General features: G+C 42.7%; 1 protein-coding gene across 5 annotated transcripts in view; it reads left to right on the top strand.

The window, feature by feature from the left end:
• The window catches only part of LOC140204360 (mitogen-activated protein kinase kinase kinase kinase 4), a 356,637-nt gene that overhangs the window by 186,529 nt on the left and 144,048 nt on the right, over window positions 1-26,060 (top strand). The window contains exons 11-16 of one of the 5 annotated variants that reach the window (XM_072271034.1): window positions 197-269; window positions 3,150-3,354; window positions 5,928-6,101; window positions 11,864-11,929; window positions 19,960-20,118; window positions 23,810-24,277. In XM_072271034.1, the coding sequence (XP_072127135.1) occupies window positions 197-269; window positions 3,150-3,354; window positions 5,928-6,101; window positions 11,864-11,929; window positions 19,960-20,118; window positions 23,810-23,845 (713 nt within the window). In that variant the 3' untranslated portion in view covers window positions 23,846-24,277. Of the gene's footprint in view, window positions 1-196; window positions 270-3,149; window positions 3,355-5,927; window positions 6,102-11,863; window positions 11,930-19,959; window positions 20,119-23,809; window positions 24,278-26,060 lie in introns of those variants that run through there. The other 4 variants (XM_072271038.1, XM_072271035.1, XM_072271036.1 and 1 more) reach the window with 4 other exon arrangements.

Genomic DNA, 26,060 nt, shown 5'->3' with positions numbered 1-26,060 from the left:
TGAGATTGTGGAACAAGCTGCTAATAGGTACAGGTTTGATTACAACATTTAAGAGAAGTTTGGATAAGTACACGGATGGTCTAGGTGCAGGTTGGTGGGACTAGACAGAATAACAGTTAGGTACAGACTAGATGGACTGAAGGGCCTGTTCTGTGTTGGAGTGCTCTATGACTCTTAATCTTTACTGTGATCTCAGATGAAACAGAATATGAATACAGTGGAAGTGAAGAAGAGGATGATGGAATGAATGAAGATGAAGGAGAGCCAAGGTAGGTAGTTTATTTACTTACTGTGTATTGTTCAAAATTGTATCCAATTCCATTCTGACTATTATCATTAAATCTATTTCCAAGCAATTTGATCTGGTATAAGTGCACAAATTAAGAAAGCTCCTAAAATTCAAGTGTATTATATTCACTTTAATTCCATATGAAATCATTTAATGCTTCAGGATCGTTTAAAGGAAATACATTACACAGGAAATGATTCAATATGGAAAGAGATACAGCAAACATTGTGGTTAGGTTCGGACTCATATTCTGAAACCTTGTCTTGATCTGGAGACATAAGTTCAAATCCCACCTTGCCAGTTTAGGAATATAAATCTAAGTAATTAAATAAACCTAAAGATAAAAAGCTAACATCAGTAATGGTTATCACAAAAATGATTAGATTGCAGCTAAAGTATTTTTCCCTAACAATTTTGTGGGAGAGGAATTAGCTGTCTTCATCCTTTAGTAGACATGTGGTATTTCTCCAGACTAGCAATTTGGTTCACTGTTAACTACTCTTTAAAATGGCTGTCTAGAGAACAGCAAATGAGCATCAGCTTTGCCAGTAAGCGAATGAATGAATAATGGGAAAGTCCTTTTATCTTTTAAGTCGAGACACATGGAAGACTGGAGATATTCCTTTTTCCCACTCCATAGATGCTGCCTGAACTGTTCCTCAAGAGCAACACACACAAAATGTTGGAAGGACTCAGCAGGTCAGGTAGTATCAATGGAAGGGAAAAAGCAATCGACATTTCAGGCCAAGACCCCTCATCGGGACTGGAAAGGAAGGGGGAGGAAGTCAGAGTAAGAAGTTAGAGGGTGGGGCAGGAGTACAAGCTCACACGTGGTAGGCTGAGACCAGGTAAGGGGAAAGTGGGGGAGGGGCATGAACTGGGAAGCTAATAGGTAATAGACAGAAAAGGCAAATGGTAAAAGAAGAAGGAATCTGATAGTAAAGGTCAGTGGAACATGGAAGGAAGGGAAGGAGGAGGGAACCAGAGGTAGAAGGGAGCCAGAATGAGGAAAGAGAGAAGGGGAAGAAAGGGGTGAGGGGAAGAAATTACCAGAAGTTAGAGAAATCAGCGTAAATGCCATTAGGTTGAGGCCACTGCAACAGAATATGAGATGTTGCTCTTCTGACCTGAAGTTAGCCTCGCTGTGGCAGTTGAAATGGGAATGAGGATTAGAATTAAAATGGGTAGCCACCGGGAAATCCCGCCTGTTGTGGCGAATGACCAAACAGTCCTTCAGTCTACATTGGGTCTCATTAATGTAAAAGACACCACAATCGGAGCACCAGGTACAGTAGAGAACCCCAACAGGCTCGCAGGTGAAGTGTTACCTCCAGCATATCTTCTTGAGGGTTTTCTTCTAAACAAGTTGGCTGTGTCTGAGGTTGTCGTTTCAATATTGTTGCGTGCAGGTTATTCATAATGAATATAATGATTCTGAATTGCAAGGAATAGTTCCATTAGTGGAAAGAAGGATAAGGGGAAATTCAGTTGAAAGTTTTGAAATTAGACTCATCCAATATAGAAACCTAACCATACCACACAAAATGCTAGTTTCAAGTGTCTAAGATGCTAGTTTCTAAGCTAGTTTCTCTTGGCTGCATCTAGTCTGTGTTCCTCTGAACCTTTCCTAGCCGTAAGAGAGATACAGCACAGAAATATGTCCTTTTGCCATCAAGTCTGTGCTAATGATCAGGTTTTCATTCTTCCCACGCAATCCGTTTTATTCTCCCTACTACCCCATCAACTTTCCGGCAAATTCCACCATTCACACGAGGGATAGTTAACCTTCTGACCCACATCTTTAGGAACGGAAGGAAGAATGAGTATTTTTAATTCCCTTCCTAATCCAATTTGTCACCAGAGAGTTGAAGACAAATTGTGAAAGAATGCTTAATGAAAATACCATGCCACGTACTCAACGGTCACTTTATGAGGTATCTCCTGTATGTTTGTGCTCTTCTGTTCCTGAAGCTCATCCATTTCAAGGTTGGACATGTTGTGTGTTCAGAGATGTTCTTCTGTACATCACAGCTGTAACACAAGTTTATATGAGTTACTGTTATCTTTCCCTCAGTTTGAATCAGTTTGGCCATTCTCTTCTGCCCCCTCTCATTGACAAGGTGTTTTCTTCCACAGAACTACTACTCATTGTATGCTTCTTTTTGTTTTTCACACCATTCTATGTAAATTCAAGAGATGAGCATGAAAATCCTAAGAGATCAGCAGTATCTGTGATATTCAAACCACCCTGTCTGACACCAACCACCACTTCACATTCAAAATCACTTAGGTCACATTTCACCCCCATTCTGATGTTTTGTCTGAACAACAACTGAACCTCTTGACCATGCCTGCATGCTTTTATGCATTGATTTACAACCACACGATTGGCTGATTAGATATTGCATTAGTCAGCAGGTGTACTGGTGTACCTAATAAAGTGGCCACTGAGTGTGCATGAACAGCCACAATTTCCACGGATGAAGAAATATTTCTTCTACATTCTGTGTAAGAGTTGTTCTGGTTGAAATACTTCAGTTCTGTTTTGCCTGAAGAGCCAATGCCCTAGTTTGTTACTGTCCGTGGTCAAACTCCCATCTGGCACTGAATTACCTCAATAACACAAATTTACGCCTCCTTGCATAGCACAGAGGGTAAATTTTCAAATATACTAAAATACCTGATGATTTAAGTGATCTCTCCATTTGTTAGATCATTTTGCAAAACCCAAAGCCAGCATTAGTCGTACTTAACTCTCTATCAACCTCACCCTACCCCCCTGAGGTCTTCATTATGTCTGCAATGTTACCCACTCCGTTCGATCACCATCTGGATAACGTGTTGTCTGCCTTCTGCCCAGTTCCATTGTGAACCAGCCTGGAGAGTTAACGCTACGACGGGAGTTTCTGAGGTTGCAACAGGAGAGTGCGAGCCGCCCGACATCGCAGCAGCAGCGACTGTCACAGCAGCAAATGCGCGACCAGGAACAGCACAAGAAGAACCTGCTGGCTGAGCGTCAGAAGCGGATTGACCAGCAGAAGGAGCAGAGAAGGTGGCTGGAAGATGTAAGAATTTAAGCTTTGCTTTCAGTTCTTTGTGTCGATGCTTTTGGGAAGAGCTCTCCTTTCTTACTATTGTCCTGATGAAGGGTCTCAACCCAAAATGTTGACTGTTTAGTCCCTTCTGTAGATGCTGCTTGACCTGCTGAGTTCCTCTGGCATTTTGTGGATGCTCACATTGTTTTGTTGCTGGTTGTTGGGTGAAGGGGGGGGGGGGTCCCCTCTTCTCTCCTTTTCCACTTGCCACTCTGGCACCCCTGTCTACCCTTCTCTTCTCCTTACCTGCTCATCACCTCCCTCTGGTTCCTTTCATCCTTCCCTTTCTCCCGTGAACCACTCTTCTCCCCAATCAGATTCCTTCTTCTTCAGCCCTTTACCTCTTCCACCTATCACCTCCCAGCTTCTAACTCCATCTGCCCGCCCACCCCCGTTCCAACCTACTTTCCTACTCACCTGGTCGCACGTATCACCTGCCAGCTTGTACTCCTTCCCACTCCTCCCCCCCCACCTTCTTATGCTGGCTTCTGCCCACCTCCTTTCCAGTCCTGATTGAAGGGCCTTAGCCTGAGACATTGACTGTTTATTCCCCTCAAGAGAGGCTGCCTGACTTGTTGAGCTTCTCCAGTATTTTGTGTGTGTTGCAAATGCATCAGAAGCTGGAGAGGTCTCTGCATTTGTTGCTTGCAGTTGATGGTAACTTTTTCTGTCTGTATGTGCATTGGATATTAAACTGAAACGCTCTCCAAACAAAACTTACCTTTATAACATAGCTCACAGCTTATATCATAGTCATATCTTTCTTAAAGGTATCCCAAATCATGCTGCAACCAATGATGTGTGTTTGATGTATTGTCAAACTAACATAAGGTAATATTAAAATTATTGTTCCTTTATGTTTTTTATTTCAAGGACCTGCCCCTTTCTCTGCAACTTTACACTTGTTAATCACAGTTTTTACTGATGAAACATTAAGACAAAATTTTAACTCATCTTTTCTATCCACAGATGTTGACTGATCTTATGAGTATTTCAAGTAATTTCTGTATTGTTAATTTAACTAATTATGTCTCTTTCTTAAAATTGCTATTTTATAACTTGCCTCTTTTAAAAGAAAACTATGCAGAAGCCTGCATTTGCCAGGTTAAGAATCATAAAACTTAAACAACCATGATGGCTTTGTTCTCATGACCTCTATTGTGATTGAGAGGTGATTTTATTCATTGGTGTTGTGTCAGGTACACGGTCAGGGTTCTTTCACTTTAACTTCTTTCACTTTTCATGAACAATAATAATAAATCTGCTTTGCTTCAGTAACTTTATTGCCAAAAGTGCAGCTTTCCTAGTGACTAATGTTTACAGTGACCTACTTTCCTCAGGCAAGATGGCAGATGGAGTTCAATCCAGGAAGCGTAAAGTGATTTGGAAAGTGGAACTTGAAGGCACTCTGCACGGGTAATGGCAGGATCCTTAGCAGTGTGGAGCAACAGAGATCTTGGGGTCCATGTCCATAGGTCCCACAAAGTTGCCACACAGGTTGATAGGGTTGTTAAGAAGGCATATGATGTGTTGGTGGCCACCATTAATTGGGAGACTGCATTCAAAAGTCACAAGGTAATGCTGCAGCTCTATAAAACTCTGGTTAGAGCACACTTGGAATATTATATCTGTTCTGGTCACCTCACTGTAGGAAGGGGGTGGAAGCTTTAATGGGGGTGCAGAAGATATTTACCAGGATGCTGCCTGGATTAGAGAGCATGGCTTTGGAGCAAAGGAGGATGAGAGGTGACTTGATAGTGGTGTACAGGGTGATAAGAGGCATGGGTTGAGTGGACAGCCAGAGACTTTTTCCCAAAAGGCATAATTTTAAGGTGATTGGAGCAAAGTATAAAGGAAGTTGTCAGAATTAGGTTTTTCACTCAGAAAGTGATATGTGGATGGAATGTACTGCCGGGGTGGTGGTAGACGCAAATACATTAGGGATATTTAAGGGACTCTTGGATGGGCACGTGAATGAAATAAAAATGGAGGGTTTTCTGGGTGGGTAGGGTTAGATTGATATTGGAGTAGGTTAAAAGGTTGCACAATATTGTGGGCTGAATGGCCTGTACTGTTCTATGTTAAGTTCTTTTCATTTTTTGTTCATGAGCCTGTCCTGCCATTTTACTAACATGCAACTACCATTCATAGCATCAGAACAAGCTGCAGCATAGAAACCTCGACCGTCCATTTACACTTATCCTGCATTAACCCCTTTGTTTATTCTCCCTTCATTCTCGTCAAACTCCCCACTCATCCACTAACTAGCGGCAATATACAGTGGCTGATTAACCTACCAATCATTCCTGAGCTAATCTAGCCTCTGGGTGAGGATGTAAAGTGGACAGTGCCTGATATGAATCTTTCTTGGTCCTCACCTCTCTTAGTAAATGGGGAGATTTATAAAAGCTGAAACGATATTGGCCAGTGCCGAAGTTACACAAAGTGTTGGCCTGCTGGGTTGCCAGCGAAAACGACAAGTGGACTGGTAAAATAAGCGATAATCTTGGACAAGAGTCATTTTTGCCGCTGCCTCCCCACAGCACCACAAGAGGGAAGAGGAGCAGCGGAGGCAGCAGGAGAGTGTGAAGAAGGCAGAGCAGAAGGAGAGGCACGGGAAGGAACTGAGGAGTAAAGAAGGAAAGGAAGAAATGAGGTGGGCGGAGGAGGAGAGGTGGAAAATAGTGGAAGGGAAAAGGAAAGCTGAAATAAAACAGGTATGCATCTTCCCATTCAGATTCAGTTTTAGATTTATTTCAGATTCAAATTCAGATTAATTTATTTATCACATATGCATCAAAACATACAATGAAATGTGTAGTTTGTGCTAACAATCTAGGGACGTGCTGGGGGCAGCCCGCAAGCATCATAAATACAAGAAAGTCTGCAGATGCTGGAAATCCAAAGCAATACACACACAAAGTGCTGGAAGGAGTCAATAAGTCAGGCAGCATCAATGGAAATGTACACATCGTCAGAGTTTTGGGCTGAGACCCTTCAACAGAACTGAGAAGGAAGGGGGAAGCTGCCAGAATACAAAGGTGGGGGGAAAAAAGGAGGATACCTGGAAGGTGAAAGGTGAAGCCAGGCGGGTGGGAACAGTAAAGGGCTGGAGAGGAAGGAACCTGATAGGAGAGGAGATGGGACCATAGGAGAAAGGGAAGGGGGGGAAGTGATAAGCAGGTGAGAAGAGGTAAACGGTCAACATGGGGATAGAGGAAGGCCGGGGGTTGGGGGTTGTGGAAATTTGTCTACCAGAAGGAGAAACTGATATTCATGCCATCAGATGAGAGGCTACTCGGGTGGAATATACGGTGTTGCTCCTCCACCCTGAGGGTGGCTCATCTTGGCACAAGAGGTGACAATGGACTGACATGGCAGAACGGGAATGGGAATTGAAACTGACATGTGTGTGTCGCTACACCTGCGTGTGCAAACATAGCATGCCCACCTGTACGATTTGATGATTCGACGTACATGTGACAAATAAAGCTAATCTAAATCTTATCCTATAAATCTGGGTAACACATTTTAGGTACAGCAGGATCCCATATTATCAGCAGCAGAGGTGAGTCCGGTAGCAATACCAATGACCACATCTCCCCACCTACTGCTCTCCCTTCTCATTGGCAAGCTGCTGATGGAGTAGGCGAGCATTTCCTTCCCTCCTTCTATTCCACACACCTGAACTGAAGGTGCAACAGTCAGGCTCCTGAACCAGCATGGATAACTTTATTCACCACAACTCCGAACTGATTCCATGACCTACGGAGTCACTATCAAGGGCTTGATACTTTATACTTTATACTTTGTGGTTGCCAAACAATTGATACTAGAACGTACAATCATCACAGCGATATTTGATGCTGTGCTTCCCGCTCCCTGGATTACAAATCGATAGTAAATATTAAAAATTTAAATTATAAATCATAAATAGAAAATATAAAAATGGAAAGTAAGGTAGTGCAAAAAAATGAGAGGCAGGTCCGGATATTTGGAGGGTACGGCCCAGATCCGGGTCAGGATCCGTTCAGCAGTCTTATCACAGTTGGAAAGAAGCTGTTCCCAAATCTGGCCGTACGAGTCTTCAAGCTCCTGAGCCTTCTCCCGGAGGGAAGAGGGACAAAATGTGTGGTGGCTGGGTGGGTCATGTCCTTGATTATCCTGGCAGTACTGCTCCAACATGTTCAGCTCATGTTCTCAGAATGATGTACTGTATATGTACACGTTTTTATCTATTTATTTGTTTATTTATTTATTGTGCAAGCTGTCTTCTTTTGCACATTTGTTGTTGGTCAGCCTTTGTTTATCCATCATCAAGGACCCCCACCATTCAGGCTATGTTCTCTTCTCACTGCTACCATCGGGCTGGAGGTACAGGAGCCTTCGGTTCCACCTCACCAGGATCAGGAACACTTATTGCCCTTCAACCATCTGGCTTGCGGACTGCTGTGAATAACTTCACTTACCTCAACTCTGAGCTGATTCTAGCACCTATAGACTCACTTTCAAGGACTCTACCACTCACTTTCTCAGTACTATTTTATTTGCACAGTTTCTCTTTTGCATAATTGGTTGTTTGTCAGCCTTTGGTTATGTATAGTATGTATAGTTCTTCATAAATTGTTTTGTATTTCTTTATTTTACTGTAAATACCAGCAAGGAAATGAACCTCAAAGTAGTACAATACTATATAAAAGTCTTAGGCACCCTAGATACCATATGTGCACATATACATAGCTTGGGTGCTTAAGACCTTTGCACAGTACTGCAGTAATTTTATGTATTGCACTGTACTACTGCTGCAAATATAAACAAAATTCATGACGTATATGAGTGATGATAAACCTGATTCTGATGTGGGTCTCTATTGTGGACTGAGAGTGGGAAGGGGACAGGGAGAGGGGAATCATGGTTAGGAAAAGGAGAAGGGAGAGGGGAGGGGGCAGGAAGCACCAGGGAGACATTCTGTAATGATCAATAAACTAATTGTTTGGAATCAAATGACCTTGCCTGGTGTCTCAGGGCTGGGTGTGTCTGCACCTGAGCCAACACCACCCCCCCCACCTCTGCCACTCCTTCTCTGCCACCTGTCCCACACCCTTCCCACAGTGCCCACCCTTGCCATTCCCAACATCCTTTGCTCCCACCAGATCTACAAACCCACTCTCCCCTCCACGTTGACAAATACAGTATTGTGCAAAAGTCTTAGGCCCCCTAGCTATATGTATGTGCCAAAGACTTTTGCACAGTGCTGTATATGGTGACAATAAATAATAATTAACTTTGAACGTTGAACTTTGAATCGCTGGTATTAACAATGCACATTACTCGGAGGCAACATACGGGCAGGGTACAGAAGTGGTGGATCACTGGTGTCAGGCGGATATGCTGCCAGGAAAACACAAGGGAAGAATGTTGCAGGTGCCAGCTCAGTGAATGGGCTGCCGAATGCAGATGGAAGCCACAGTGAACTCCTTGACTCCGTGCTGGGCCTTGCTAGGAATCCACATTGCAAAGGGCTGCAACACCCTGGTATCAACTGAATCAGAATTAGATTTATTACCATTGAATTGTACGACATAAAATTTGTTGTTTTGTAGCAGCAGTACATAGCAAACATATAAAATTACTATAAGTTACAAAAATCAAATAGTGCAAAAAGAAGAATAATAATGTAGCGTTCATGGGCTTTTGGAGCATTCAAAAATTTGATGACAGAGAGGAAGAAGCCGTTCCTAAATTTTTTTGTTGTTCTTCTCGCCATTGCCATTTCTTTAGTATTTGTCTGTTTTTTATGAGGCCAGGTTGCTAGCTTGATGCTCAGCCCAGCAAAGTGGAAAGTGTACAACTGGAGGCCCAATTCAAACCCAGAACCATCCACCTCAAAGTTTGGTGTGGATGCCACTACACCACTGGCCAGCCTAAATCACTTTCAGGATTTCCAAATTTGATATCCAAATCAAAAGGCCATTCTTCACATTCCTGTATCTCCTCCCCTACAACCATAAGATATTGGAGGAAAATTAGGGTATAGAAACATAGAAAACCTACAGCACAATACAGGCCCTTCGGCCCACAAAACTGTGCCGAACACCTCCTTACCTTAGAAATTACCTAGGGTTACCCATAGTCCTCTATTTTTCTGAGCTCCATATACCTGTCCAAGAGTCTCTTAAAACAGTGGTCCCCAACCTCCGGGCCACAGACTGATATCGGGCCGCGAAGCATGCAGGGGTGCAGTGGTAGCCGGAGCGCACCCAGCACATCTTTAAGAAAAAAGCTGAAATAAACAAGCTAGTTAATTAGGAGCTGCCCAGAAGCCAGTATTCATTAGAGGAACTGAGGTGGAGAGGGTCAATAACTTTAAATTCTTTGGCATTAAGGATCGACGTTTCTCTCTCTGAAAGGTGTCAGAGGATCTGTCCTGGGACCAGCATGTAACTGTCGTTACAAAGAAAGCACGGCAACACCTATACTTCATTAGAAGTTTGTGCAGATTCAACATGTCACCTCGATCCTGACAGCCTTGTCTTTTCAACCTGTCAGGGCTGGCGTATAAATTGACCAAAGAATGGAACAGCTAAAGGCTCCAGCGCCCTAGAAGGAGGAGTGAACATCATGTAGAGCAAGTGAAATCAGCAATCGCCTCCGATCTGGTCTGACGTTTATGTGCCGGGCAGCACCTAATAAATTAGCTTGTTTATTTCAGCTTTTTTCTTAAAGATATGCTGGGTGCGTTCCGGCTACCGCTGCACCCCTGCATGCTTTGCGGCCCAGGATCAGTCCGCGGCCCGGAAGTTGGGGACCACTGTAAAGACCCTATCATATCCACTTCCACCACTGTTGCCGGCAGCCTATTCCACGCACTCACCACTCTCTGTGTAAAAAAACTTACCCCTGACATCTCCTCTGTACCTTCTTCAAAGCATCTTAATACTGGGTCCTCTCGCGCTAGCCATCTCAGCCCTGGGAAAAAGCTTCTGTCTATCCATATGATCAAAGCCTCTCATCATCTTATACACCTCTATGAGGTCACCTCTCATCTTCTGTCACTCCAAGGAAAAAAGGCTGAGTTCACTCAACCTATTCTCATAAGGCATGCTCCCCAATCCAAGCAATATCCTTGTAAATCTCCTCTGCACCCTTTCTATTGTTTCCACATCCATCCTATAGTGAGGCAACCAGAACTGAGCACAGTATCCAAGTTAGGTCTGACCAGGGTCCTAAGTAGCTGCAACATTATCTCTCAGCTCCTAAACTCAATCCCACGATTGATGGAGGCCAATGCACCGTATGCCTTCTTAACCACAGAGTCTACCTGTGCAACAATTTTGAGTGATATTTGGCTCATCGAGTCCGCAACACCATTCCATCATGGCTGATTTATTATCCCTCTCAAACTCATTCTCCTGCCTTGTCCCCATAGCTTTTGATGTCCTTACTAATCAAGAACTTATCAACTTCCACTTTAAATGTATCCAATAACTTGGCCTCCACAGCTGCCTGTGGCAACTAATTCCACAAATTCACCACCCTCTGGCTAAAGAAATTCCTCCTCATCTCTGTTCTAAAGAGACATCTTTCTAATCTGAGATCTCTGGCACTAGACTTGCCCACTATGAAAAGCATCTTCTCTGTGTCCACTCTATCTAGGTGTTTCGATATTCCATAGGTTTCAATGAGATCCTCCTGACGTCATTGGTCAGTTGCATAGAATAAGGCACTGATTTGCAGACTTAATATGGAATATGTATTTTGTGGTAGATAATATTTTTTCCTTATGATTTACTAAGGATTAGTGAGTTGTGAGCATGCTATGTTGGTGGCAGAAGCTTGGTTGCACCTGTGGGCTGTTCTCCAGCACAATCCGCAGCTGGCACCTTCCCCCGTCCTGATGGTGTCTCAGCCTGAAACATCGACTGTTTATTCCTTTCCATGGATGCTGCCTGATCTGCTGAATTCCAACAGCATTTTGTGTGTGTTGCTGGCAGTTAGTATAACGCTATCACAGCCCCAGTGACCCTATAACATTATCACAGCACCAGTGACCTGGGTTCAATCCCCATCACTGCCTGTATGAAGTTTGTATGTTCTCCCCTTGACCACATGGGTTTCATCCGGGTGCTCCAGTTTCCTCCCACAGTCCAAAGACATATGGGTTGGTAGGTTAATTGGTCACAGGGATGTAATTGGGCGTCACGGGCTCGGAGAAATATGGTGCTGATATCATGCTGTATCTCTAAATAAAAAAAAACAAATGAAGGGCTTTGTGGGAGGGAAGGGTTGCATTGATCTTGAAGTAGTTAAAGGGTCAGCACAGCACTGTGAGCCAAAGGGCTTGTACTGTGCTGCACTGTTCTACGTTCTATCAATAGTCTACATTTTCCCTACTGCAATTAAACTTGCTTTCACAAAGCATTAGTTAGTTCATCCATTGTCTCTGAGTTGATGTGATATACATTTTGCCTATTCACAGGCAGATGGTCTTCCAGAATCTTGGATGAATGAAAGCTCCAAAATAATGGACCATCCTCACCAGCAGGTACAGGAATACTGACTACTGATTTTAGCAATGCCTCCCTACTGTTTGTACTTTTGCTATTGCAGGGCATCACATGGATGGGAGAAAACCCTTCTTACTGCGGATGGCACACTGTTGCAGCAGGTGGAGCTGCTGTCCCATCTGCTGCAGTTCAATTCTGACCTCAGGAGCTCTTTCCAGCTGTCTCTGAAACCACTCTGTTTCCTCTGGGTACTCCGATTTCCTCCCTCATCCCAAAAATCTGCAGTTTGGGGTATATTAATTCTTATTCTTCTTCTTTAAAAACTAGCACTCTTGCTGGAGCATAAGCTGCCAACCTCTGTCCTGGGCCAGTCATCCATGCTTTCAAGGTTTGGTCTTTCGAAAATCCTTTCTCTCCCAGGAATGAGGTCTGGAGCTTCTGATGATATTTCCAGTAACAGGATGGGATTGCTAGCCCCATGCCCAATGCTCTTCCTTTTGCTTGGGATCATCCATGATAAAGTTGCTACATTAGTTGGCCACTGAAAATTGCCCCCAGCTTGCAGGTGAGAGGTAGAATGTAGGCCGAACTGGTGGGATTAAGGTGAGAATGAAGTTAAAGTAGAATTAACATAAGGCTAGGTACTGGCAACTGTGCTGAAAGCAAGGTAGGCAACAGTCAAGATTTACCAGAGGTCACCCATTTTAATTCCACTCCACAATCCCATTCCAACATGTCTGTCCATGGCCACTTCTACTGCCACAATGAGGCCACTCTCAGGTTGGAGGAGCAATATCTCATATTCTGTCTGGGTAGCCTCCAAGCTGATGGCATGAACATCGATTTCTCAAAGTTACAGTACTTTCTCCCCCCTTACCCTTCTCTTTCTTTTTCCATTCCTCATTCTAGCTCTCCTCTTACCCTTTCTCTTCTCCTTACCCGCTCACCAACTGTCTCTAGTACCCCTCCTTCTTCTCTTTCTCTCATGGTTCACTCTCCTCTCCTATCAGATTCCACCTTCTTCAGCCCTTTACCTTTTCCACCTATCACTACACAGCTTCTTACACCATCCCCATTCACCCACCCACCTGCCTTCCCCCTCACCTGGTTCTCAACTCTCACCCACCAGTTCATCCTCCTCCTGCAGTCCCAAACTTCTTGTACTGGCTTCTTATCCCTTCCTTTCTAATCCTGATGAAGGGTTTCACCCTGAAATGCCAACTGTTTATTGCTCTCCAAGGTGTTGCCTAATCTACTGAGTTCCTCCAGCATTTTGGATAGATATATGGACAGGAAAGGAATGGAGGGTTATGGGCTGAGTGCAGGTCGGTGGGACTAGGTGAGAATAAGAGTTCGGCACGGACTAGAAGGGCCGAGATGGCCTGCTTCTGTGCTGTAATTGTTATATGGTTATTTTGTGTGTGCTGTTGGTGGGCTGAAGGACCTGTTTCTGTGCCAAGTCTCTCTGTGACTCTAATTCTGATTTGCAAGCAAAAGCCTGATGGAACAATATAGCATCAGAGAATGAAGCATATTCCCTGTTTTCTAAAGCTCTTATGGCCAATAAAGAGAATCAAGAATTAGATAAAATAAAAAGAAGAACATGGACTTGAACAGAAGATCATGGTTGTGGTAGTGAGAGAGATGAAGAATCAGCACTTTCAAGAATTTGTAGAATGTCTGCGAGATGGCTTTTTAGAACAACTTGTTGTTGAGCCTACTAGGGGATCGGCTGTACTAGATTGGGTATTGTGTAATGAACCGGAGGTGATTGGAGAGATTGAGGTGAAGGAACCCTTAGGAGGCAGTGATCATAACATGATTGAGTTCACTGTGAAATTAGAAAAAGAGAAGCCGAAATCTGATGTGTGGGTATTTCAGTGGAGTAAAGGAAATTACAGTGGCATGAGAGAGGAACTGGCCAAAGTTGACTGGAAAGAGACACTGGTGGGAAAGACAGCAGAGCAGTAGTGGCTGGAGTTTATGCGAGAAATGAGGAATGTGCAAGACAGGTATATTCCAAAAAAGAAGAAATTTTCGAGTGGAAAAAGGATGCAACCGTGGTTGACAAGAGAAGTCAAAGCCAAAGTTAAAGCAAAAGAGAGGGCATACAAGGAAGCAAAAATTAGTGGGAAGAGAGAGGATTGGGAAGTTTTTAAAACCTTACAAAAGGAAACCAAGAAGGACATTAAGAGAGAAAAGATTAACTATGAAAGGAACCTAGCAAATAATATCGAAGAGGATACTAAAAGCTTTTTCAAGTATATAAAGAGTAAAAGACAGGTGAGAGTAGATATAGGACCGATGGAAAATGATGCTGGAGAAATTGTAATGGGAGATGAGGAGATGGCAGAGGAACTGAACAAGTATTTTGCATCAGTCTTCACTGAGGAAGACAGCAGTATACCGGACACTCAAGGGTGGCAGGAAAGAGAAGTGTGCGCAGTCACAATTACGACAGAGAAAGTACTCATGAAGCTGAATAGGCTAAAGGTAGATAAATCTCCTGGAGCAGATGGAATGCACCCTCGTGTTCTGAAGGAAGTAGCTGTGGAGATTGCGGAGGCATTAGCGATGATCTTTCAAAAGTCGATAGATTCTGGCATGGTTCCGGAGGACTGGAAGATTGCAAATGTCACGCCGCTATTTAAGAAGGGGGCAAGGAAGCAAAAAGGAAATTATAGACCTGTTAGCTTGACATCGGTGGTTGGGAAGTTGTTGGAGTCGATTGTCAAGGATGAGGTTACAGAGTACCTGGAGGCATATGACAAGATAGGCAGAACTCAGCATGGATTCCTTAAAGGAAAATCCTGCCTGACAAACCTATTACAATTTTTTGAGGAAATTACCAGTAGGCTAGACAAGGGAGATGCAGTGGATGTTGTATATTTGGATTTTCAGAAGGCCTTTGACAAGGTTCCACACATGAGGCTACTTAACAAAATAAGAGCCCATGGAATTACGGGAAAGTTACATACGTGGATAAAGCGTTGGCTGATTGGCAGGAAACAGAGAGTGGGAATAAAGGGATCCTATTCTGGTTGGATGTCGGTTACCAGTGGTGTTCCGCAGGGATCAGTGTTGGGGCCGCTTCTTTTTACATTGTACATCAACGATTTAGATTATGGAATAGGTGGCTTTGTGGCTAAGTTTGCTGACGATACGAAGATAGGTGGAGGGGCTGGTAGTGCTGAGGAAACGGAGAGTCTGCAGAGAGACTTGGATAGATTGGAAGAATGGGCAGAGAAGTGGCAAATGAAGTACAATGTTGGAAAGTGTATGGTTATGCACTTTGGCAAAAAAAATAAACTGGCAGACTATTATTTAAATGGGGAAAGAATTCAAAGTTCTGAGATGCAATGGGACTTGGGAGTCCTCGTACAGGATACCCTTAAAGTTAACCTCCAGGTTGAGTCAGTAGTGAAGAAGGCGAATGCAATGTTGGCATTCATTTCTAGAGGAATAGAGTATAGGAGCAGGGATGTGATGTTGAGGCTCTATAAGGCACTGGTGAGACCTCACTTGGAGTACTGTGGGCAGTTTTGGTCTCCTTATTTAAGAAAGGATGTGCTGACGTTGGAGAGGGTACAGAGAAGATTCACTAGAATGATTCCGGGAATGAGAGGGTTAACATATGAGGAACGTTTGTCCGCTCTTGGACTGTATTCCTTGGAGTTTAGAAGAATGAGGGGAGACCTCATAGAAACATTTTGAATGTTAAAAGGCATGGACAGAGTGGATGTGGCAAAGTTGTTTCCCATGATGGGGGAGTCTAGTAGGAGAGGGCATGACTTAAGGATTGAAGGACGCCCTTTCAAAACAGAAATGCAAAGAAATTTTTTTGGTCAGAGGGTGGTGAATCTATGGAATTTGTTGCAACGGGCAGCAGTGGAGGCCAAGTCATTGGGTGTATTTAAGGCAGGGATTGATAGGTATCTGAGTAGCCAGGGCATCAAAGGTTATGGTGAGAAGGTGGGGGTGTGGGACTAAATGGGAGAATGGATCAGCTCATGATAAAATGGTGGAGCAGACTTGATGGGCCGAATGGCCGACTTCTGCTCCTTTGTCTTATGGTTAAAGAAAGATAGTCAGTCCATCAAAGTGAAGATCATAGTAAAATTTACTATCACAGGCACATACACTCAATGGCCTCCTATACCTGCATAATAAATTAGGCACTGAGTGTATGCTGCTGCTGTAGCCCATCCTCTTCAAAGTTCAACGTGTTGTGCATTCAGGGATGATCTTCCTCATACTGTTGAAACCTGTAGTTATTCGAGTTACTGTCACCTTCCTGACAGTTTGAACCAGTCTGGCCATTGTCCCCTGAACTCTCTCATTAGCAAAGATTTTACGCCCACAGAACTGCCACTCAACTAGATGTTGTTTTGTTTTCCACACCATTCTCTGTAAACTCTAGAGACTGTTGTGCATGAAGATCCTAGGAGATCAGCAGTTTCTGAGATACTCAAATGCCTCCCCCCTCCCTCTGGCATCAACAATCATTCCAGAGTCAAAGTCACTTAGATCACATTTCTTCCCCATTCTGACATTTGGTTTGAATGACAACTGAACCTCTTGACCATGTCTACATGCTTTTATGTATAGAGTTGCTGCCACATTTTGGCTGCTTAGGTACTTGCATTAATGAGCAAATGTATCAGTGTACCTGATAAAGTGGCCACTGAGTATACGTTTCCAAATACTACTTTGAGCTTCATTTCCTCAAAAGCCATTACTCGAGAATAAAGAAATACAAATAGCAGGTAAAAGAACTATACATAAAAAAGACTAACATGCAATCAATGTGCAAAACTACATTCAAAGTTCAAAATAAATGTATTATTGTACATATATGTTACCTTATATTCCCTTCAGATACATTTTACTTGCAAGCATTCACAGTAGAACAAAGAAATACAATAGAATCAATGAAAAACTACACATGACTGACAAACAACCAATGTGCAAAAGAAGATAAACTGAACAAGTAAAAGAAATAGACAGATATTCTACATACCCACATAGATAGATGGATAATACCGAAAACATGAGTTGTAGAATCCTTTAAAATAAGTCCATAGAAAATGACTGACAAATAACTATAGCAGGACCACATGTATCCCTGTATGTCAGTGTCCATACCTTTTGACAAGGTTCTGGGATGAAAACTATATTCTTCAAAGTTTATCTGACATTATGCAATCAAAGTAGTTGAAAGGTATTCCCTTTGAATAGAAATGTAGTTAACCCCATGTTAATCCAGTTGCCTGAGTAGGTTTTCTCAGCAATAGTAAAAAGTTCAGAGAGGTTGTTATAGGTAAAAACATATGCTAGAGATATTTAGCAGTGTCAGCAACTGAGCAGAATTCATGGAAATCATAAAAACTCTGGTAACATAGAGATTGATCTATCCAAGTGGAACTTTAAACACTATTGTAACTGAGGTTCAAAGTAATGTCACCACATATAACTCTGAGATTCATTTTCTTGTGGGTAATCAAAGTAAATCCAAGAAGCACAGTAGAATCAATCAAAGACTGCACCGAACAGGGCGGGCAACAACCAATGTGCAAAAGTAAAAGCAACAAACTCTGCAAGTACAAAAAGAAAGAGAAACAAAAAGAAGCAATAATCGTAGCATTAAACAATTAGAGGTACACAATGTCTACGTAAATCTTCATAAAGCCACAATACAAACCCTACTAGAATAGTTCAAAAGTTCCTAGCAATTGACAAATGAGTGCGTTTGGCTATGCCTGTAACTCAGGTTTTACCAGCTTGAGCTGAGAAAAAATAAATAATAATAATTAATAAGCAATAAATATTGAGAAAATGGAATTAGGAGTCATTGAAAGTGAGATCAATTCAGTAGGATTAGTTAAGTGCTGAGGTGAATGAAGTTGAGTGGTTACCCCTCTGGATCAGGAGCCTGATGGGTGAGGTGTAATAACTGTTCCAGAACCTGGTGGTGTGGATCCTAAAGCTCCTGTACCTTCCTCCTGATGGCAGCAGCGAGAAGAGAGCATGACCTAGATGGTGGGAGTTTCTTGATGATGGATGCTGATTTCCTGCAACAGTACTCCGGGTAGATGTACTCAATGGTGGGGAGAGCTTGACCCGTGATGGACCGGACTATATGTAGGATTTTCCATTGAAGGGCATTGCTGTTCCCATACCAGGCTATGATGCAGCCAGTCAATATACTCTCTACCACACATCAACAGAAGTTTGTCAAAGTTTTAGATGACATGCTGATTCTTCTCAAACCTCTAAGAAAGCAAGGGTGCTGTTGTACTTTCTTCATAATTGCACTTACAGTGGCTATAAAAAATATTCACCCACCTTGGTAGTTTTCATGTTTTATAGTCTTATTACATCAAATCACAATGGGTTTAATTTAGCTTTTATGATACTGATCAACAGAAAAAGACTCTTTGTGTCAAAGTGAAAACGGATCTATACAAAGTAATTTAAATTAGTTACAAATTTCAAACACAAGATAATTGATTGTATAAGTATTCACCCCTTCAAGTCAGTATTCAGTAGATGCACCTTTGGCAGCAATTACAGACTTGAGTCTGTGTGGATAGGTCTCTATAAGCTTTGCACATCTGTACACTGCAAGTTTTCCCCATTCTTCTTTGCAAAACTACTCAAGTTCTGTCAGGTTGCATGGGGATCATGAGTGAACAGCATTTTTCAAGTCCAGCCACAAATTCTCAATTGAATTAAGGTCTGAACTCTGACCTGGCCACACCAATACATTAACTTTGTTGTTTTTAAGCCTTTCCTGTGTAGCTTTGGCTTTATGCTTGGTGTCATTGTCTTGCTGGACAACAAATCTTCTCCCAAATCCCATTTCTATTGGAAACTACATTAGGTTTTCCTCCAGAATTTCCCTGTATTTTGCTTCATTCATTTTATCCTCTACATTTACAAACCTTCCAGGGTTTGCTGCAGTGAAGCATCCCCACAGCATGATGCAGCCACCACCATGCTTCACGGTAGGGATGATGTGTGTGCGGTTTTTGGCTTACTCTAAACATAGTGTTTAGTCTGATGGCCAAAAAGCTCAATTTTGGTTTCATCAGACCATAGAACCTTCTTCCAGCTGACCTCAGAGTCTCCCACATGCCTTCTGGCAAACTCCAGCTGAGATTTCATACGAGTTTTTCTCAATAGTGTCTTTCTGTTTGCTACTCTCCCATAAAGCTGCGACTGGTGAAGCACCCAGGCAACAGCTGTTGTATATGCAGTCTCTCCCATCTCAGCCATTGAAGCTTGTAACCCCTCCAGGTCTCTTGGTGGCCTTCCTCACTAGTCCACTTCTTGCATGGTCACTCAATTTAAGAATTTATGAGGACAGCTTGCTCTACGCAGATTTACAGATGTGCCATATTCTTTCCATTTCTTGATGATTGACTTATCTCTACACCAAGGGATATTCAGTGACTTGGAAATTTTCTTGTATCCATCTCCTGACTTTACAATAACCTTTTCGTGGAGTTGCTTAGAATGTTGTTTTGTCTTCATGGTGTAGTTTTTGCCAGGATACTGACTCACCAGCAGTTGGACCTTCCAGATACAGGTGTATTTTTACTGCAATCAATTGAAACACCTTGACTGCACACAGGACTCCAAAAACAGATCTCCATTTAACTAATTATGTGATGTCTAAAACCAATTGGCTGCACCAGTGATGATTTGATTTGGTGTGTCTTATTAAAGGGGGGGGGCAATACTTACTCAGTCAATTATTTTGTGCTTTATATTTGTAGTTAATATAGATCACTTTGTAGAGATCCATTTTCACTTTGACATGCAAGTGCCTTTCTGTTGATCAGTGTCAAAAAAGCTAAATTAAATCCACTTTGATTCAATGCTGTAAAACAATAAAACCTGGAAACTTCCGGGGGGGTAGGGGGGTTAATTATTTTTTATAAGCACTATATGTGCTGGACCCAGGACAGCTCCTCGGAAATGAATTCACCGAGGAATTTAAAGTTGCTGACCCTCAATGAGGTCATCCTATTCTTGCCTAAACTTTTCTCTGCTTTTTATTTAGGGAGCAGAAAGACGAAAGAAAATAGACGATGGTTTAGCTCAATTACACAATAAACTGGACAAGACGGGTCTTGGCCCCCGTGTACCTGCACACTGTGACTCCACAAACAGCGGCAGAGCAAATCACAACTCTGCTCTGACAAGTCCCACAGACTTACAGGTAAGTATATTCTCACGATGCCGGTAATAGAAAAAAACATGCTCTGTTATTCAATCATCCTTGTATCGAATTATAGGTTGCTGGAATTGTTAGATGCAGAAGCAGGCCATTCAGCCCATCTCTCTTTGTTATTCAGTGAGGACCAATCCCATGCAGTCCCCAATTTGACCTATGAATTATTCCCTCTTATTCCTCCTCAAAGGTCCTGATTAGCACTGACCTACTATCTACAGTACTGTGCAAAAATCTTAGGCACCCGAGCTCTGTATATTTTCCTAATACTTTTGCACAATACTGTAGTCATTTTATGTATTACACTATACTGCTGCCACAAAAAAAAATTTCATGACAGATGTGAGTGATGATAAACCTGATTCTGATATGAGTTTCTATTGTGGACTGAAGGGGGCAAGGAGAGGGGAATCATAGTTGGGAAAAGGAGAAGGGAGAGTGGAAGGTGCAGGAAACACCAGAGGGAAACTCCGTAATGATCTATAAACCAGTTGTTTGGAATCAAATGACCTTGCCTAGTGTCTCAGGGCTGGGTGTGTCTGCATCTGTGCCAACCACCCCCCCCCGGTCCCACCACCTCTCCCGCCTGTCCAACACACCTCCCGTGATGTTCCACCCTCACCATTCCCAACATCGTTTGCTCCTGTCAGATTTACAGACTTGCTCTCCACTCCATGTTGACAAGTAAATACAGTACTGTGCAGAAGTCTTAGTCACCCCAGCTACAAATACTGTATGTACTGTATTTTCTCTCTTCTCCCTCCTCCCCTCCGGCAGAAGATAAAAAAGCAAAAGAGCAAGTACCGCCAGGCTCAAGAACAGCTTCTGCTCTGCTCTTATAACACTATTGAAGGGATCTTTTGTATAATAAGATGGACTTTTCACCTCAGAATCTAACTCATCATGATCTTACGGCTTATTGACTGCGTTGTCTTACTGTTTTACCTGGTTCCACCTTGATGTACCAGTGCAATGAACTGATCTGTCTGGACAGCATGCAAAACAAAATTCTTCATTGTACCTCAGTACAGGTGACAATAATAAACCAATTCACCAGTGGGTTCAAGACCGCAATCACTCATTCAATAGAAAACTCACATCTCACTTGGATCTGCTTCCAATATTTGTTGAAACATCCACAAATGGGAACCATCCCCATGTACACTCCCTTTTTGATCTACGGTACATGAGCCATGTGGTGTGTTGGGGTGTAAAAGCCAAACTGAGCCCAAGGACTCCTGAAATTGTTGATACTCTACACATCCTGCCCATCGCTAAAATACAACAATCTCAAGCATACTGCTATCCTGGAGTAATTTTGTATAATCCAGAGTAATTAAGGAAAACATTGGCATAAAGCAGAAAGAGGAATTGTTGCTGTAAAATATTAATGCAGAACTCAATTGATACAGTCCAGTCCCACCCAATGTGAACATCTGTGTAACTTCAGGGTGTATGAAAGCCTGTGGAGGCTACTTACTGGGTATATTAAAAGTGGAGGCGGATTGATTCTTGATTAATAAGGGAATCAAAGGTTACAGGGAGGATAGGAGAATGGTGTTGAGAGGAAAAATAATTTAGCCACAATTGAATGACAGAGCAGATTCAAAGGGTCAAATACCTACTTCTATTCCTATGTCATATGGTCGTATGATATGTCTGACCCAACCTGAACTTGATGAACGAAATCAGGACCTGTTTAACTGGGGCAGATAGACAGACTTTGGTGCAGGCACAGAGAGGAATAGAAGGTGGTGGCTGAGATGAGAGTGGGGGGAATGTCTCACTAGTTGGTTATAAATACAAGAGATTCTGCAGATGCTGGAAATCCAAAACAACACATACAAAATACTGGAATAACTCAACAGATGAGGCAGCATGTACGGAGGAGAACAAACAGTTGGTGTTTTGGGCCAAGAGCCTTCATCAGGTCTTGTCCAGTCCTGATTAAGGGTCTTGGACCAAAATGACGACTGTTTATACCACTCCATAGACGTCACCTGACTTACTGAGTTCCTTTGGCATTCTGTGTGTGTTGCTCATCAGTCAATTGTTCTCAGTCAAGTGGAGACCCTGTCACTCACTATTGCCCCCTGATGGCATTGAAGGGTAGTGGGTGTTGAATCGAGGGAAAAATCAGGACAACCATTCAGTGGCCACTTTATTTAGTACACCTGTACAGCCTGATCATTAATGCCAATATCTAATCAGCCAATCATGTGGTAGCAACTCAAAGCTTAAAAGTTTGCAGACATGGTCAGGAGGTTCAGTTGTTGGTCAAAGTAAATATCAGAAAGGGGAAGAAATATGATCTAAGTGTCTTCGACCATGGAATGATTGTTGGTGGCAGAAGGGTTGGTTTGAGAATCTCAGGAACTGCTGATCTCCTGGGATTTTCATGCGCGACAGTCACTAGAGTTTACAGAGAATGATGCAAAAAACAAAAAAGAAAATCCAGTGGGCGGCAGTTCTGTGAGTGAGTGAGAGAGGTCGGAGGGGAATGGTTGGCAGTTCAATCTGACAGGAAGGTGACAGTAACTCAAACAACCATGCGTTGCATGTGATATGCAGAAGAGCATCACTGAATGCACAACACATTGAAGTTGATGGGCTACAGCAGCTGAAGACCACGAACATACACTCAGTGGCCACTTTATTAGGTACGGATGGTACTTAATAAAGTGGCCACTAAGTGTAGATTGTGCCATATTAAAAGACAAACATGGACAGATTTTGTTAAATGATCACAGTTTGTGCTGCTAAATGTTTTGCTTCATACCTAGTTCTTATAGCAGAGAACTAGGGCATTAAACCTAACTCGTATATACCAGTATTGATGCTTCAATTTCAACTTCATACCATCTTATTGGTCTGATTATTTTCTCTGCCATGCATTATATTAGGATTCCCCTCACTCATATCTATATCATTCTCTTCATCTTCCTGGGTGGTAATGTGACTTTGCCACTTTCCAGTTAAAACTCACCTTCATTTAGTAACAATCTTAGATCTATGAGCTTTGGACTTTCCCAATGGGCATAGCAATCTCCTTCGCAGAGAGCCGAGCTGCAGATGTAAAATTCACCCCGACCTGCAAATTGTGTCCTTGTATTAAAGAAAAATTGTTGCATCCACATTTAATGAGTTCAAATTTATAATGAGAATTAGGAGATATGATAATAAACCAGGATTGTAATTTCAATCTACTTTTGCGCAGTCTACTTTTAAACTCCTCATTAAGATTGCATTTCTAACTAAAGTTGTCAGCTTTTTCCAGCAGGCAAAATTTCCTAGTGAGGACAGAGGTTGGTAAGGTTTCACTGAAGGAGTATTGTCAATAGCTGACATATGGAAATGCCTTCACTGACTAATTAAGAGAGTAGCATGCCTGCTTTGGGAGCTCGACGCAAGGTTCAGTCGCATGAGTGCAGATCGCTCAGCAATTGAAACCTCGGACTATAGTTTGGAAGCTGGGTTGATTTCAATTGCAGTACCATTTGTGTATGTAGTTTATATGTAACAGGAGAAATTCTCTCCTCAAGACTCCATTCGATTGGAGAAGCCATCATTGACTCTTCAATTGCAACCAACTGCAATGAGCAAGATCTCTCGGCTGTGTGAGGATCTAAGTCTTTACACAGACAGTGGTTAAAATATTGTATTTATTGATTTTATTTAGGGATACAGCATGAAACAGGCCCTTCCAGCCCAATGAGACCCAGCAACCGACCTATTTAATCCTTGTCTAATCACAGGACAATTTACAATGACCAATTAACCTATTAGCCAGTATCTCTTTGGAATGTGGAGGAAACCGGAGCACCTGGAAGAAACCCACACATATCTTCATGGATCGCCGTAGCTCAGAGAGCAAGCAAAGGGCATTTGAACAGGAGTTAAGCACACAGGATAATGAATGCACATAGGGTGAGATGAATAAGATTGGGAAGCAGTCAATGAAATCCATGCTGCTTGCCGTTGCTGAAGTATGTCTATATTTTTAGAGATACAGCATGATAACTAGTCCCGCCAGCCCAACAAGCCCACACTGCCCAATGACACCCATGTGACCAATTACCCTGGACTATGGGAGGAAACCAGAGCACTCAGAGGAAACTCACAAGGTCACGAGGGCGTGGCAGGAATTGAACCCAGGCCACTAGTGCTGTAATAGCGTTACACTAGCTGCAGTGCCATTGTATATACTGTATCTGCATACAATCTCCACATTGTTGTCAGTCCCAGTCTGCCAACTGGTTTTGTAAATTAAAGCTCAAATGTCAATTACGTACAATGATGTTTTAAACAGCTGTGTAAGAAAAGTAGGTAAACTATCCAAAATCTCCCTTCTGGAAAGTGCTATCGGGCTATTAAAACAAAAACTTAATGCCATCTTAAATGTTCCTTAGCCCAGGCAGATGATCTGATCAACCATTCTAGTTAGCCCTCCCCCCCCCCCAACACCATTACCTCAGTCACGCACGGCACCGTTAACACTTTAAAACACTTTTTATAATAAAATCATAAACACAAGAGACTCTACAGATGATGGAAATCCGGAGCAACATACACATGCTGGAGGAACTCAGCAGGTCAGACAGCTTCTATGAAAATGAATGAGCAGTCAACGTTTCGAGCTGAGATCCTTCTTCAAACTGGAAAGGAAGGGGGAAGATGCCAAAATATAAAGTTGGGGCAAGGGGAAGCTAGAACAGGGGTTCCCAAACTTTTTTATGCCATGTACCCCTGCCAGTAACCAAAGGGTCTGTGGACCCCAGTTGGGAAGACCTGAGCTAGAGGATGATAGCTGTATTCAGGTGGGTGAGAAGGTTGAAAGGATAGAGAAGAAGTAAGAGGGGAGAGTGGACCATGGGAGAAAGGGAAGAAGGAGGGGCACTGAGGGAAGGTGATAGGCACCTGAGGAGAAGAGGTAAGAGGCCAAAGTGGGGAAGGGAAGAAGAGAGAGAGGGCGGGAGAAAGAAGAAAAGGAGGAAAAAAAAATCCAGGAGAAATCGATGTTCATGTCATCAGCAAACACGAGGAATTCTGCAGATGCTGGAAATTCAAGCAACACACATCAAAGTTGCTGGTGAACACAGCAGGCCAGGCAGCATCTCTAGGAAGAAGTACAGATGCTGCCTGGCCTGCTGCGTGCACCAGCAACTTTAATGTGTGTTTCATGTCATCAGGTTAGAGGCTACCTAAGTAGATTATGATGTGTTGCTTCTCCTCCCTGAGAGTGGCCTCATTGTAGCAGAAAAGGAGACCATAGACTGGCATGTTGGAATAGCATTAGGGGGTTAAGAAGTAAAATGGTTGGTCACAGGGAAAATCCACTTTTCGTGGATGGAGCAGAGGTGCTCAACCATAAGACACTGGAGCAGAATTGGGTCAGTCAGTCTGTCAAATCTGCTCCACTATTCCATCATGGCTGATTTATTACCCCTCTCAACCCCATTCTCCTGTCTTCTCCCTGTTACCTTTGACACCCTGACTAATCAAGAATCTATCAGCCTCCACTTTAAATATACCCAGTGGCTTGGCCTCTGCAGTCGTTTGTAGCAATGAATTCTACCGACTCCCCACCATATGGCGAAGGGAATTCCTCCTCATCTCTGTTCCAAATGGACATTCTTCTATTCTGAGGCTGTACACTGTGGTTCTAATGCTGTTTACATTGTAAATACCCTGTACATGATGGTATTTATGTATGTTTTATTCCATATCTGTACTTTAACCTCTAACTGTTTTTATTTAAACACTTACTCTTTACAATCACTGAATGTTGTTTTTTGTTGCATGTCACACCACAGAAAGTTCCTAATACATGTAAATATATATGGAAAATAAAGTTGATCTTTGATCCTATATTTTTGATATTAAGGAAAAACAACCTTAATATCATGGCAAACCACACAATGTGCTGGAGG

Source organism: Mobula birostris, chromosome 10 (genome assembly GCF_030028105.1).
Source record: "Mobula birostris isolate sMobBir1 chromosome 10, sMobBir1.hap1, whole genome shotgun sequence".
Classification (NCBI taxonomy): Eukaryota; Metazoa; Chordata; class Chondrichthyes; order Myliobatiformes; family Myliobatidae; genus Mobula; species Mobula birostris.
This window is presented reverse-complemented; position numbering and strand designations above follow the sequence as displayed.